The sequence below is a fragment of the Etheostoma spectabile genome, chromosome 13, assembly GCF_008692095.1.
Source record: "Etheostoma spectabile isolate EspeVRDwgs_2016 chromosome 13, UIUC_Espe_1.0, whole genome shotgun sequence".
Lineage (NCBI taxonomy): Eukaryota > Metazoa > Chordata > Actinopteri > Perciformes > Percidae > Etheostoma > Etheostoma spectabile.
This window is the reverse complement of record NC_045745.1, coordinates 24,914,781-24,930,756: the sequence shown is the minus strand read 5'-3', so window position 1 is coordinate 24,930,756 and position 15,976 is coordinate 24,914,781. Positions and strand designations below refer to the sequence as shown.

The window sequence follows — 15,976 nt, the reverse complement described above, 5'->3', positions numbered from 1 at the left end:
TTAAACTTGTTATCTCTGTCTATATAGTTCCTATCAAAAGCACATTCCAGTTATGAGTGACACCTCTGACCCACTGAATGTTCTTCTCTGTCACTCTTAGGCTTACCTTGTGTGATGTGACATGGGAACAAAATGATCTAAGTGAAAGCCTGAGAGCAAATGTATGTGCGTGTGAACACATATAGACACACTGCCACCAACTTAACATTCCCCATTATGTAACTATCTATCATAACAGCACATCTTCAAACACTATTAATACATGCCTCTTATAATACACTCATTTCAGGGTGAATATTATTTTCCCATGACATGTACTTTACTTTACTTGTGTAAATGTTAACATCATCTGTGAGTGTGATGTCAACATTAATCCACCAACATCATCAATCCGCTGTAATTGTTTAGGACTTCAGATATAAATAGAACTTCTTGTAAGGGAAGTATAAATGAGCGTTGGTTACTTTCTGTATATCAGGCAGCATTACAGACACAGTGCGGAACAGCTGGTGTGTGTTAGCACAAGTTTGTATTTCAGGACACTTTTAACTTGCCAAATGGACTTCAGGTAAACGCTGTGCCTGTCTCGGCAAACAGCTGTTGAGGTGACAGTATACACGAGCTACAGCAGTGACAGTACATCCAGCAGCAAAGGACATCTGTCATAGCCAATGCACACATGCTTCTGCAATGCTTTGTAATTGTCTATCAGCTAATTTACAGCAAACATCTTGACTAAAAGGATTGAGAATGTAAGCCTTAAAAAGGGGGGCAGATGGTTTCTGTGAAAAGCTTTGTTTAAAAGTGTGAAAGTCAGTATGCTTGAAAAACTTGAAGCTGCACCCTGTTGTAACAGCTAAACAGGAAGAAGAAAAGTTCACAAAAGGTATGGTGGTGTTGATGTGTTACCTTGTTTTGGCCTTGTTCGCTTACACTCGGCCTCCCCCTCTTCTCTCTCGAGTGTCTCCTCCCGTTCTTTCCAGCGCCGCACCTGCTCCTGGCGCATCTTCAGGAACAGAGTCTTTTTCTGGTCCTCATTAAGAGCATCCAGCACATCAGGGTCAATGTACATGTCCTTTAAAATCTGCTGCAGCATGCTGGCGGCTGAATGGTGGGTTAACTTGGTACCACCTGACAAGGCGGTCGGAGGTAGGAGGTGCTGTCCTTTGGCCAGCAGCTTCTTGAGGTAAACACTGTTGGTTTATAGTCTCATTTCATCAGAAAAAGACTTTTATGGCTTCATTATTCTAAAATCCTTCTTATTGACCCACAGAAACCCATCTTCATAAAACGAGGAGCTTGCTTCTCCTCCCACTCACACTTTTGTTCATAAGGTACAATCTCACTCACACGCACACACACCCACAAAACCCTGTTTCCTTTCTGTGTTGTTCTGACAGTTTCCCTACCCTACAAACGTGTCAGTTTCCTTTGTCTTTGGAGGTCATCATTGGAACAATCTACAAGAAGAAAACAGAAAACACTTGAAACATTTGGAATAATATGTTGTGCCCTGTATAGATTCTACATTTTTTTCAATGTCCTATATATTTCTTGATCCCACCTTTGCCACATTCATATATGTTTCCTTTTTCTTCCAGTCATTCCTTGACTGTTTCATTTGTGGGTATCTAGTCCCTCCCTACATTAACACAAAAGAGCCCAAATCTTATTCCTAAACTGACAGAAAGACTGTAGCCCAAAATGGGTGGAGATAGTAGAGGAATGGGACTGTTTCTGGCAACAGTGGCCCTCCTTCCCCTCCCCACCACACATCCCTTCCCATGTTCCTTTCTCCCCCAAACTCCAACGAGATAGCGGCTTCATTTTAACATTGTCAGTTTCTAAGAGAAAAAAACAAGAGGGTCATAGCCCAGGACAGCATGAGCCGGTTTCTCTAACAAGGGGATTGCAATGGACTCCTCCAATCACAGTGGGTAGTTAAACAATGGCTACCACATAAGCAGCACTTGGAGGGAAAGAAAGCTAGTCTCAGACTGAGAACTATCACACTGGTGAAATACATATTGGTGTCTACTAATCACATTGCAGGGTGCAGAGAAGGGAACCCAGGGAAAGGGGGAAAGTGAACAGAAAAAGTAAGTGATATGAACCAAAAGGGAGCTGTAAGACAAGGGTAGAATTTGCTCAAGTACTCACAGTGGGATGTAGACAGCCGCTCCACAGCACAGAGTATGCTAACTAAGCTGAGAGAGTCAGAGCGCCTGTGGGTCCTCCTTGTCTTTGTGTGTATGACTGGGCTGATGACATCACAGCATTCCATAGTCTCCCTCCCTCTCCCTCCCTCTCTCTCTCTCTCTCTCTTTCTCTCTCTCTCTCTCTCTCTCTCTCTCTCTCTCTCTCTCTCTCTCTATTTAAAAAAAGGGGAAGAGAGCAATTTAGGAAGTTGACCCCCCTACATTAAAGAACTTGTAAAAAAAAATGAAAGGCATAAAATCCTCAAACTAAACTTTCAAGCTCCTTTTTCCATTACTGCTCTTTCACCCTCAAAACTATCCCATATTTAAATACTTTTTTTTTTTTTTACATCAACAGTGCATGTAAAAATAAAGGTTGTACAACAATGGGACAGCACTCTTGAATAGACATAACCCCTATACATATTTTTTTTATTTCCTGTAGTTTTAGCATAGGCTTACATATACTTGATAATTATTACAAATTTTGCACTCCGCTTTCTTGTGTCTTCTTCTTTGAAACAAAAACATCACACTTGAGAAATTTATTAGGTACTGTGACCTGGAATTATTTTTATTATTATTATTATTATTATTATTATTATTATTATACTTTGAAGTTTGGTTCACAGACTTTTTAATTTCAGCAAATGTTACAACAATTAAACATAAATAGTGGGCTTGGTTGTATGTAGTGATTCTAAAGTTACATACATATTATATGCAAGTAGACACCCTGCTAAACTGTAAATGTGCCTTATGGCATTCGTCTGGTGATAATTCTACCAAATTCAAGCCAAGGGGATTTTCTTCTTCTTTCTTCTCCTCCTTCTTCTGTTTCCGAGTCTATCATTTCTAAGTAAAGAGCATCCTCTAGTGGTCATAACCAGAGCCGTCTCATATGAATTACGTCATCACCAAAACCAACTTGCTTCACCATAGAGCACTAAATTACAAAGATGGAATAAAAATGGAAGCAATGTTAAAATGAAGGCTGCCTTTCCAAACATATACAGACATATATACTCAACAACACCCCAAAAGTGGCTGGATGTTGTAGGCTACATTGTAGCAGGCCATTCATTGTACACTGTTGTCAGGGAGTGCTCAGGTGATAATTACCTTATGAATTTGATCAAGTAATTCTTTCTTTACTAGCAGTGAGGCAGCTGGACCAGACTAAACCTGTTATATCAGTCCTTCCTAGCAGAACTCCTGTGAAAATCGTCTTCATTGTAGCATGACTGACAAACTCACAGATAAAAATAAAAGGATTCCTGTAGCCTTTCATCAATACATGGTGCAAGATAGTCTCAGTTAGACTTAGTACAATTCATCACCAGCTGTGATGCGTTGCACTTGTGCATCCAAAGCCGTGATGACCTAAACCGATCTCTTGGATGAAGAGTAAACTCAAAGAGTGAGTTGGCATCTGGGCTGGAGTCCATCTCAATTTAGCACACCCCCTTTGGTGCTTTTACCCTTCCTCTTGGCCAGCAGGGGGGCCAAGAGGCTGAGAGACCATCAACTTCACAACACGCCATTAAGGCATTAACTATAATGCATTTTTAACGTCTTCTACATCACACCATTGCATAAATATGCATTTAACCAGAAATCACACTTGTGACTAGAAATCCATCTAACTTGTGAATAGCTATTAAATGAAAAGTACTAATAAATAAACGTTGTAACCTGCTTTTCTTTTAATCACTGTATGGCAAACCTCAAAATCCATATCAGAGGAAAATAAAGGTTATTTGCAACAGCAACAACAAAAGTCATGCAAGTTGTGTTGGGTTGATTAATAAGCTCTTGTTTCTTTAGTGTTATATGAGAAATAAAGCTCTTAGAACAGCAATCCTTGGATACAGATGAACACAAATAGCAGTCGTGATGAATAGAGAACAAAGTAATGCTTTATTTTACAGCCTGGTATTATACATACAGTACTAATGTAGAAATCTCTAAGTAGACATGAGTCATCAGTAACTTGCCATTGCAAAGTTTGCATATTAAAGGCTGTAAAATTAAGCTTTAGTAATTAGCATCATTGTAAATGTTGAGTCAGACATTGTGGACAACACTACATCAAAATTAAACATACTTTTCATCAGTGATTTGTAGACATTTTGGAAAGTTTTTTTCCCTCTCTAACAAGAAATGAAACAGAAAAAAACATACATTTTGAATGTAGATTTCCCCTCACAGGGTAAATTAAATTTATTTTTTTTAAATTTGTCAAATGTACATAAATTATATTTAATGCATCAAAACCAAATGAGCAAATCAAATACTTCAAAAAAAAATTGAAAGAAAAGAGATAACGACATTCTTTTTTGAGATCATTTTAAACAAGTATTGGTCAGGCATTTAATTAACCTGGGAAAGCAAAGTGCTACACACAACAACCACTGAAGACAGTTCACCATACACTTTAATGAGAATTGGACTGAAGCACCTTTTCTTAGCTTAAAGCTAAAATGGAGATTTCACTGTTTTTTTTTTTTAAGTTTTCCTATTCACAAAAACTCCATTGTGTGTTTAGTCTATCTTCAACAACCCATACGCCAAGCTTACTCTTTTCCTAAAGAGAGGCATATTTGCAGTGACATTGTTCTATTTCAAGTTAAAGTACTATGTGAACTGCTTGACCCCACAGACTGCTAAGACCTTGGTTTACTATATTTTACTCCAAGATGGAGATTTGAGTGCAAATAAAGGCATACAACTCCTTCATGAGAAATAAACATGGAATTCAGTCACATGCTTTCAAATAGTAATCATATATTTAATTGATATACATATATTGCCACCATTGGCACATACGATATTGCACACAGTGATGAAATGTTGCACAGAAAAAATAGATATATTTTTTATGGGCGAAAACATTCCAAAATTACAAATAATGTGGAATAACGCTGAAAAGGTAAAACTGCGTAAAACAAAAGACAAAACAAGACATGCTTGTTGCTCCCCATTAATTGAGCGACTAACAACTTACACATAACTACCCAAGCCAAAGAACGAGCATTTCAAAGGGGGGCTTTCCAACAAGAATGTATATCATTTCAGGTTACTACCAATGTTCCCAATCAGCCCCTGCTCTCCCAGCTAATGCGCTTGGCCAGTGAAGAGCCGACTCTTCTGCATCATCTTGCATCTAGGTGACCACCCCCTTCCATGTTTACATGTAGGCCGATACCTGGATGGCTGGGGAATGGGGATGGCAATGAAGTTAGGAAAGATGGGAGGTAGCAGAAAAAAGTTAAGAATTCTGCTCCAAGTTTTTAAGAGTTTGTAACAAACCCATTTAGCACCACGAGTTGTGCGCTAGCACACAAGGGGGCTGAGACACAAAAATGGAAGAGAGAGGAAACTAACAAAAAGAAGCCAAACTGCGATCCAAAGCACCAGGCCAGCGTGTAAGCATGCGGAGTGTGTAAGGCACCAGGTTGTTTATATGCTGAAGAGGATGCTCCCAATCAGGTATAATTTAGGCTATACCAGAGGCTCCAGAAATAGGTGGTCAAGGACTGTCTAGTTTGCTGGTTTCAAGTCAATCTAAACATGGGAGCAATCATTTAATTCAATGCTGAGGTAAATATGACGTTCTCTGATTGTTGCCAGTTTCTCTGAAGTTTACTGACAGTGTTTATAAAACTGCTATCACACATCTATGAGATGCGACTGAACTGGTTTAGAACCAGTTTTCTGTGTGGCAGCCCAAATATTTACAATTAGACCAAAACAGAAACTCATCACCCCGGTTAGATGTTTGGGATTACAAATCTGAAGTGGACCTATGAGAATGTGTCAAAGTAGCCCCACTGAACTTCCCACCTTCCGATCTTAAACTTGTAGGGCTGGGCAAATCCATTGACACAATACTGGAGGTCCACCAGCAGGTGAATTGAACCCGCTCCACCTTGGCTTGTCCAGTGCTCCTCAGTGGCCCATCTTATAGGGTGATGATGATATTTTGATTACTGTTCGCAAGGTCGCTCCTTATACAATCGTGCTTTGAAACAACTTCTGTTGCAACTACACCAAGCATTTGGATGGAAATCACTCTGTACTCAAAAGTTGAGATTCGTACACTACAGGCAGATAAAGATACATATGGAAGGGTCCTTGAACCAATATTTTGGGAGACCCAACGAAATCTGTCTCAGTGCAGATTAGCATGCAGCAACAGCACTCCTTGGCACCATTTGGATTTTATGACTGAACAAGATCACAAAATGCTTCAGATGTACTAACCAATAATGCTTTGCTAAATTTTGCATCTTTTTTTTCAGACCACCAAGCCAATCAGCACAGTATGTGTAGGGAGTTGTCTTGTTAAGTAATCAATCTGCAATTCAGGCCGTTTGCTACATGTTGTCACTGCATTTCCTCTATCGATTACACATTTAGTACCTTTAAAATGAACACATTGCATGAACAACGAGACACAAAGGTAGTCTATAATATATCCATCTGCATGGCAACAATTTCAACTGAAACAAAATTACAATATTCATATTTCTTTGAATGCCTCTGGCAAACATCCATTGACCAGTTCAATATATTTGATTTTTTATGCAATGCATATTGCACGACAAATAGAGCACTTATTTCATTTGATAAAAATGCCTATATGTTCCTTTTATACTGCATGACATCTAACCAGTTTTCGAAGCAGGCCTAGCCCTCATAGGATTTATGTGTAAACACATCTGTACTCACAGGTAAAGGTAAATAGGATGGCAAGTACATGTGACAACCTTTTACACAGTTTTTGAATTTTGGTTTTAAAAATTAAAATATCTGATTTGTGCTGACGTCATTAGCTTGAAAAGGAAAAACTGTCTTTCCCCGGTGCTCGGCAATTATTCCATTTGAACATTGCAAACATTTTTTTCATTTTTTTTTTTTTTTTTTTACAATAGCTTTAACTGGTACAAAAGTTTTCTGTTAATAAGGGAAATAAACACTCAGTTCAATATTGTTTGTCAAGTAGGAAACAATGTTCAAATATAATGTTATTACTTTGTTTAGCAGCCTGTTACTGTATTAATGGTGGATAAGTGGGATAACATCCAGCGATGAGACAACATGTCATAACTGTCAGGTTGTGGAGGTTTCTTATATTGTGGGTGATGCTCCCTTGGAGTTAAACCATTACAGTTAAATCTTTAGATTTCTTTCTTTATACAGTAGAGTTTTTAATTATATTTCTCTTGTTATTTTCATTACTGTTGCATGTTTTTTTTTTTTTTGCTATCTACATCAATCCTCGTCTCCATCGTCCGCCTGCATCTCCTCTTGTTGCTGCATCTCGCATGCCCTTTTCTCCCGCTGTTTCTCCTGGATCTTCTTCATCTCCTCGGCATATTTAGAGAAAGTATTCCCAAATTTGGACCACACTTTGTACGGCACCGTAATTGAGTTGCGGTACGTTGGCTTCACCTCGCTTACCCTCATGAACACACCATACTTATTGGATCCGACGTCGAAGAAAAACCGTTTGTTGTCCACAGTCAATGATGACCCTTCTGGCAACTCTGCAGGTTCGTCCTCTACACCGTAATCGTCAATAAGTTTAGCCAAAGCGTCACGAAACTCAATAAGTCCCTGGGCAGGCAAAGCAATCGTCTGGCCTTGCGTGGATCCCAAACCGGGCCCCCGGTTAACGGTCTGTCGGATCCTCAGAAACCGTCCCCTCTGGTTCTCTTTCAGATCCATATAGTATTTCCGATTTTCTCGGACCAAGAACTCGCTTTTGAGTGCTCGTCTGGGCTCGTCTTGTACCAACGCCGGGTTGCTCGGACCCAGCTGGGCATAATGTTCGATGAAGTCCCCCAAGTAGTCACGGAACTCGACCGCCACCGACATGGAGAGAGTGAGGCGGCTCTTGTTTCCACCGGCCCCGACTTCTGCTATCTTCAAGAAGCGGCCTTTCGCGTTCTGCTTAACGTCCAAATAGAAGCGTTTGTTTTGGATGTCAACCCGCTTCGACGCCAGCTCTTGTGTCTCGTGCTGGAGCCCGGAAGCCGAGCCCGCCCCTCCTGTCGCTGGGTTCACGGGACCGAAGCCTGGGCCCGTGGCTGCTCCTCCCTGCTCACTACCACTGTCTCTGTCCGCCATGATGCTGCCTGCCTTCTCCCTCTGTCTGCTGCAAAGCCACGGCCAGCCACAGTGAACGAAGGAACTCTCGCGATATCTATAGAGGTATGAAAAGGCGAGGGGGGGAAACGTTAATGCAGAGCAAGGACGCTGTGTTTTATCCATAGACGCGTTTTTCTCACAAGGTGTAGGCATGAACTGTCACTTATACCGAAAACGAAAACAACGATTGAGAAATGCATGTGTCGCAGGCCAGGTTAAGAAACAGCCTCTGATAAGAACGGTGCTGTTGCTGCCTGGAAAGACCCTAGCTTGCCCTCTGTTTCAAAGTAAGAGAAGAAAATACTAATCATTCTATAGCACCGTTAGGCCTACACCACAAGTGTCTCTGCAAACGTCTAATGTACAAAGAAATGAGTGAATTAGTTTTGGTAACTTAACACAAGCAAATATATGCTTAATGTAAGTGGGAGAGTTTTGTGTACGGATACAAAGTTGGGCCAAACTCATTGATTTCTTCAAATCTATTCATAAATCCTGTGAGGCGATCAAATCCCTCAGGTAATTCGTAAACATTCGTGCCCTGAGCAATTCATTACGGCTCATCACACATTAATATATATATTTTAAATATTTAACAGCATTGTATTTGTAGGCTACTAGTAATGCAAAAGCATTAGTAAATTATTTTTGCCAACTTCCAGCCCTGTAGTAGGCCTACAGCCAATGGATCCATAGGTCCTGTTTTAACTAGTCAGTTTTAACCTTATCAACTTTAGCCTAACATAGGCCTACACAGAAATGACACAGCATTAATACAGTTTGTGACATATGTATTTCAAAACGCACTACTTTTATGGAATAAGTAACATCACCCTATTTATTTTCTAAAAATACATAAAAATTGAAATTTGCTCGTCTAACATGCAGCACAGCATGTCGGGAAACGGGCCTTCTAACCCATGGCTGGGGTTTTAGGACCAACATTTAGGGATGAAACGCTTAGGCCTACAGTATCTCACCATTGTTTCAACTAGTTGATGTCATGATAGCAAAGTTTGCCTCCACCTCTAGATTGAAAGCGACACAAATATCCATCTTTGAGGTTTGGAAAAGGACAGATAAACCAGGTGGGTGGGCCTATTCTTCCTTCAGTTAACTGTAGTGATCAGCTTGAACTCATCTGAGAAGCTATATTTTCACAGAGGAAAATTAAAACGTCAGTAAGATCACTGTTAAAACGACTCCATTCGTATACTCACTAGGTCTATAGTCCAAACATATCGCCCAATTATTGAACATGATCTGTGCCTACACTCGCAGCACATTGTGCCTGCAGCACACGAGAAACACAAATGGAATAATAGCATTTTTTTTTATTTATTTTTTTACTTTGGCCTTGTGGCGACCATCAAGTCAAGTTATTTCCGTTACCTCTAAAGTCATATGATTTATAACTTCAGTCCACATCTTTTAAGATTTTCAATGGGGTCTCACCTTCCAAGCCTGGTCTGAACGTTGTGTTGCAGTGTAGTGGCTGTGATGCTAACAGGCCCACCACTTCTTCATCGTTAAGTAGCACACTGTCCAGGCCAACTGCATGCTGCCATCACATTTAACAACTAGTGATATTAATTGTGTCAGATTGACTTTTTCTCTACAACAGTATATCTGCAAATAATACCCATAATTTGCATTTGCTCTTATTGTGTAGGCTAGTTTGTGGGCTACAGCATAGACAGATATTGTATGGAAATACCAAAACATGCAGATGTTTAAATGTGGGCCTACACATTCATAGGCTATACCGTTTTAACACATCTTAGGCTAGGCTAAATCATTTTCTCTTTTATTGGTCATTTGTGAAAATACCGTTCCCATGCTGGCGATACTTTCTCCAGTAATTAATCTTCTTTGTTGTCAACCTGAAAGCAAATGTCATTGTACAGACTTTTCACTTGAGAAATCTATATGCTACAGAGGCCTTTTTCTTTAGCATAAATTCGTTTGTGCCAATGTGCTACTATGCATGAATTTATGAGCGTTTTAATATTTCTCTCAAACAACTTTTGGCGTTCCTGGCAAATTATAAGGACATGAAAAATAAACCACCTGGATTTAAACAAATGATACTGAAAGAATGACGCAGAGTTTGATATAAGCAAATCAAATAATAAACCAGCAATTTGTTTGCAGGTTAAAAAACGAACTCCCAAGTATATTTTTTTTTAATAATTCAATCTGGCCTTTAGGGATAATAGTTTCAGTAAAGTCGCATAAAAATATTCATGATGAGAGAAAGAATGGCACGTGTATTTTACGCCTATTGTGAAACAGCAGACAATCCAGCAGCCTACAGTCGCAGAATCTCATTTTAAACCACGCCTTCTCCACTTTTAGGTGGATGTATCTTGGGGACTCTTTGTGTGCGTAAAAGCGTCCAGTGTCGATGTGCGCCGTAGCCTGTCCTCAGAGTAAAAAGGATGGGCAGCAGCTGAACTCTTTAAATTAGACCTGCATTCAGAATTCGTTCAGTCAATAGGCATATTTATTATGCACTTCACAAATATTCATCTTCAAAGGTTAAGCATTGGTCCTTAACATTTTCTGTAGCTTAAAACAAGTCGATTATTATACTAATGATAGATGGGCAAATTCAGTAATGCTATGTTAATGTTTTTGTTGTTGTTGGTGCAGTATGTTTTATGTGTTTGTCAGTGGGATCACGGAACCGTGGTAGGAGTGGATTTGCCTTGGCGAAGGCGTGCGCTCTCCGACTGCTCTCATCCGTCGTTTTCAGGTTTTGTGAGTTTAATGTTTAATCATGCATCGTATTTTATTTTTCTTCTTAAAAATATAAAATAAAATCTAGCACATTGACAGACTTGTTATGAATAAATTAGAAACGTCGACATGTCCTCCGTGTAGGCGTCCTACAGGCTGGAGGCCTGCGCCGAGTTATAGGCCTGTAAAGGAAGAAAAACCCAGAAACTAAAACACCTGCAATCTGTTTACATTTCACATATCATTTATACTCCTACTAGACACGTATAACTGTTTACTATTGTCCCACGGGGAAATAGTAAGACATTTATAGTTATAAGGATTTTAAAGGCCTGTGTCAAATGTTGATTTGCACATGTAGCCTAGGCTATGTAAAAACATTCAAAATACCGAATAACCTTTTGTAAATAATAAAAAAGCATTAAGTATAGGACTAACATAATAACATAACATAATCTAAAAGCTAATGATCCAAATAATATGAAATGAGCAAGTATAGATTGTGATATTGAGTCAGAATGTCAAAGGTGAAGTAGCCTAATTATTTCCGGTAATTATGAGGAAAAAGTCATTACAAGTAATACAATTGATAAGGAAAATATTAAAACAAATTCTTGATAATAACACAACCATGAGCCTTAAAACGCTGTAATAAACATGCTAAGAAATATGCATATGACGTTTATTTTATTGAAAAAAAGTAGTTTATAATAACGTATGGGTCAAAACATTAAGCTGCTTATATAGTTCTACCTTCATGTGAGTCGACGTGAGAATGCCGGCATAAAGAAGTTACCCTTCAGCTGATTTTCTCTTTCTTAACTTTCATATTGAACCTTAACAAGTTTAGATTTGATAATCATCTCAAATAGATTTGATAATCATTCGAATATGCCCTGCAAAGGTCTCCTGCTCACCTCCACAGAAATCCTCCCGTTTTGTCTCACAAAATCCAGCAGGCCTACTAATGTTTGGGGAGGTCACTGTTTTAGTAAATTATTAGTGATCTTTATAAGACAAACCAGCATTTTCTTAAGAAAAAATGAATTTAAACTAAATAAATAATGAACAGGACAGGGCAAGTTATACCTTTTAATTCCTTCTGATGTTCAGAATGAGGTAGGCCTATAGGCTTTTTATGCTGAAACGTGTGGATTCTAGCCGCTTGGTGGTTTACCCTCGTGAAATGTCCTTTCCCAAGCTTTTCATTCTTTACCTTTTTATTTATTTCTATTGTTATTGTTAAAGCAAAGTTGCATCTGGCCTTGTTGTGTCACTCTATTGTGACGTGCTTTTTTTCTCTCTTTTTTAACCAGCTATGGGATAAACACGAATCTAAATGCATACACATGTAGGCCTTGGTGATTCCTATATACTTACTTTTATAGTGAACGCCAAACAAAGTTGTGTTGTTTTGGTAGAATCTTTTTCTATGCACTTTGCCTAAAATGGAATGCCCTTTTCCTCCTGGGGCCTCAATTGCCTAGAATTTCTTTTTTTTATATCTAACTTTCTAATCCAAAATCTCCCCATGGGACATGTTGCATTTTTGTCTAATTTACTTACAGGCTACATAGACCCTGTCTCTGTGCAGCGGTTTCTCAGATGCTCCGACAGACCAAAAACAACCTGTCTAATAAGCTACCATCAATGACTAGGCTACTTTTACGGACCGATTTGTAATCCTGAATATGAATCAGTAAAATCAGTTGTGCTTGGATGCCGGTGCCACGTCCAACTCAAATTTCATCCTCAAAAAAAGGTGTCGTCGCAGTTTGTAAAAGATAGCCGCCGTGATCACATCCCAAAGTTTTGCCCTACATCCCAACACCGGAATGCAGTGGCGCTGCTCCAAATGCAGCTCCATTATTATTTCAGACGCACGGTCGTATGCTGTAGATAATGCTTCTGTAAACTCTGCGAAGCAATGACATATTCTTGGAGGCACGTCAGGACACTTAAACGCTGCAGGACAGTAACAATCTAGATGACATGTAAATAAAGCGTCATTCCAACCAAGCGAGATCCCATAACCTACCTTACACCGCTCGGTCTGATGCGGGGAGCGCCTGGAAGCCTCGACGGTGTGCAGCGGAAGACGAGACAAGGAAAACAAGACACATGTGAATGCGCTCGAAGGCCTTTATGACGCCACAGCGGACTGCTTCTGCTTGCTTCACAAGATGGACAAGAAACGGCGAGTCGTGGCACGGAGAGCGACACACGCACAAGTTCAACGCCGCACGCTTCACCTCTGATGTCAACACGCACTGTGGGAACTCGGATGGCATGCGCCTCCTCTTGGTGCTGTTGAGGAATTGCAGCTTTTCCTTCTGATGGTAACAGGTAGGGGCAACAGTTTTTGCAACTGTAACAGAGGGCAGTGTCTATATAAGTTAGTGAGCATTACTGTCAACGCGTTAAATTTGGGGTCGATATGTTGACATGTGTCTCACTCTGCATGGTTGAATCTTTCAGGGAATGAGTGTTACACCATGTGCTCCATTCTGTGATGTTACAAGTGTTGTTTAAAAGCACATTGGCAGTTCTTGTTACAGTAACCAGGGCTGTAGTTCACACAGTAATACATTATTGTATATCTTCTCCTACATCAGCAATATAGGGCTAATGTATAGGGCTCGTTGAATTTCAGCACCACGGAGAGCGACCAGGTCTGTGTCAGGTCTACAGGACATGCGCATAAATGAAAACACACTGTGTCCGTGTGGGTGTATTTTAATAATTAATTTTCTATTTTCATACATTTGCTGTTTTATGTAGGCTACAGCATTTACAGCAAGTGTGCTAAATTGCTCTAAATACATTGTGGTCAGCAGATGTCGCTCTTTGTGAATATACTGTCAGCACAACATCCTCTATCCGCATTCTGATTGGCATTTAGGCTAAACCAAACCATTATAACCATAACTTGACCTAAATATTGCCATTGATGATAGTCAAACGTGTTAATATTCCAATGTTAAACAATGTTTCTTAGTTAGATCTAGTACTGTGTCAAAGTGCTCCTTTATAGTGCTATTATGTGAACACGTCACATTATGCAATATTAAAAACACAGAAAAGCATGATTTTTATTTTATTTTCTCCAAAGGTGAATAAAATGTTTTATTTCGCTTTGCTTTGGACCCGGATATTGCAGCTGTTTTAGCTGTATGGATTTCATGCGGTGCTTCAACATCAGTTTTTTTTTTAGAGTCAGAGCAGCGAATGTGACCTGAATGCAGGGCATGACTTAATGGGATGAGACGCAAAACTCATTCAAAACAGTCTCTTGAAGAATCTGATATGCTTTCGCAGCCTTAGTCATCGCAGCCATATGGTTTTTCTGGGCCCACCGGACTATATGCGGCTGCATTTTTCAATGTGAACCTATTTCATGTTTGGAGTAATGCCTTGGCTACAGTAAGATGCGATTTTGAGGAGGGACAATCATGGATTTAGGATTTAGTTTGTTTCATGATAACGTGAGATCACCGCTGATACAACACCATGGAGTGATTGACATACAGTAACTGGGTTTTGGGAGAGAGGAGATCGACCCTTTGGTCCATCGGTTGCCTGTAGGCTATATCAGTGCTCCAATTCTGCGTTTTTGTTGACTGAGCCCTTTGGCAATCGGCATTATTTTCTCTCCGTCTGTGGCTAGTGGGGGAAGCGGAGGGAGAGCCACGGTGGAAGGCGCCGTATTAGCGTTATAGCTGCCAAGCAGAAATATTGTTTTATTTTTTGGAATGAAACGTGGCTTATGTTTTGCGGCCGGACTGCCAAACTTGTGGTTCACTGCAGAATTTTCCGTCTTTTTCCTCCGCTGCAGATGATCCAGAAAACCATCATAGCGGTACCCCACCACTGCAATTTTTGGGCAAAGATAAGAGTGGCGTCGTCTTGCAGTTAAGGCTACTATGGCAGCATAGGGGCATCTTATGGAGGGGAGAATCCGCCAATGCCTTATTATTAGCAGAAAGCAGTGACTGGATTTGAAACCCAGCATCATCCCGCGGTTTCCCCGTTTCAAAGCTGCTGTTTACCCATTGGAAATCACTCGAAAAAGCAGCGGATCCCGATGGCATGGACACTTATGCAAGGTCTGCCGCGCTGCCGCGCTACTGGAGCCTACTTGCTGTCTCTTCATTCAACCCAGCTCCATCGCCATCGCCCCGCAGCCGAGAGAGCCCTGCCGCAACGCGACCAGCGACCACCGAGCCAAAGCAGGCGGCATGAGGCTTGATTCAGTACATTTATCCATGCTGGTCATCGGGGTCTCATTCGCCTGCTACTCCCCGAGTTTGAATTCCCTGCAGGACCAGGTTTACAAATCAGCCGTGGTGATCGAGGGCAAGGTGCAGTCTACGCCTGTGAACGTCTCCGCGGAGCCGTACCGTGTGAATGTCAAAGTGCTGGATGTTTGGCCCCTAAACAGCGGGGGTCTGGAGCGAGAACAGCTCGTCACCGTGGGGGAATTTGGATCTGAGGCTCCGTGCACCAAAGTGAAGAAGAATCACAAGTACATTTTTTTCATGGACCCTACTGACGAACCCTTGGTTTTCAAGGCATCGTTTGCGCCTCGGGACACCAGTGTGAAGAACCTAAAAAATGATGTTGGGAAGATCTTGTGTGAGGACTGCGGTAAGTTAATGTATTGTGGATTACCGGTGAAGTCCAACCCGGAAGAATGGACTGTCTGTTAGCAGCCCCTGGTTTAGGGCTTTTGGTAACAGGCACTCTGGTGAATTGTGGTTATTATGGCCACAGCATGGTTTGGAGTCAGTGGGTACCAGATAGGTGCCTAAGGGGCGTCTATGCAGCAATTTTCGACAACTCTCGCAGGCTCCCATAGCCCACATGATCAATCAAACTCT

At 40.6% G+C, this 15,976-nt stretch overlaps 3 protein-coding genes across 7 annotated transcripts in view; 1 reads left to right on the top strand and 2 right to left on the bottom strand.

Annotated features, from left to right (window-relative positions):
- zgc:100829 (SH2 domain-containing protein 4A) overlaps positions 1–2,294 on the bottom strand; it is a 16,946-nt gene extending 14,652 nt beyond the window's left edge. For both annotated transcript variants that reach the window (XM_032534458.1, XM_032534459.1), the window contains exons 1-2: positions 2,161–2,294; positions 910–1,460 (exon numbers count right to left, since the gene is read on the bottom strand). In XM_032534458.1, coding sequence (XP_032390349.1) covers positions 910–1,096 — 187 coding nt within the window. In that variant the 5' untranslated portion in view covers positions 1,097–1,460; positions 2,161–2,294. The remainder of the gene's footprint in view (positions 1–909; positions 1,461–2,160) is intronic.
- Positions 2,295–4,392: 2,098 nt separating this feature from the next.
- On the bottom strand, positions 4,393–13,374 carry puraa (purine-rich element binding protein Aa). Its single transcript, XM_032534460.1, has 2 exons — positions 13,135–13,374; positions 4,393–8,409 (listed from the first exon to the last, which is right to left on the bottom strand). The coding sequence occupies exon 2, from the start codon at positions 8,331–8,333 to the stop codon at positions 7,476–7,478; it is 858 nt and encodes a 285-aa protein (XP_032390351.1). The 5' UTR covers positions 8,334–8,409; positions 13,135–13,374; the 3' UTR covers positions 4,393–7,475.
- A 975-nt stretch (positions 13,375–14,349) lies between these two features.
- The window catches only part of nrg2a (neuregulin 2a), a 69,319-nt gene continuing 67,692 nt past the window's right edge, over positions 14,350–15,976 (top strand). For 3 of the 4 annotated variants that reach the window (XM_032534454.1, XM_032534453.1, XM_032534452.1), the window contains exon 1: positions 14,350–15,743. In XM_032534454.1, the coding sequence (XP_032390345.1) occupies positions 15,335–15,743 (409 nt within the window). In that variant the 5' untranslated portion in view covers positions 14,350–15,334. The remainder of the gene's footprint in view (positions 15,744–15,976) is intronic. The other variant, XM_032534451.1, reaches the window with a different exon arrangement.

What these genes read in the sequence shown, in the direction of transcription:
- puraa (XM_032534460.1), bottom strand. Translation starts at nt 8,333, where the DNA reads ATGGCGGACAGAGACAGTGGTAGTGAGCAGGGAGGAGCAGCCACGGGC.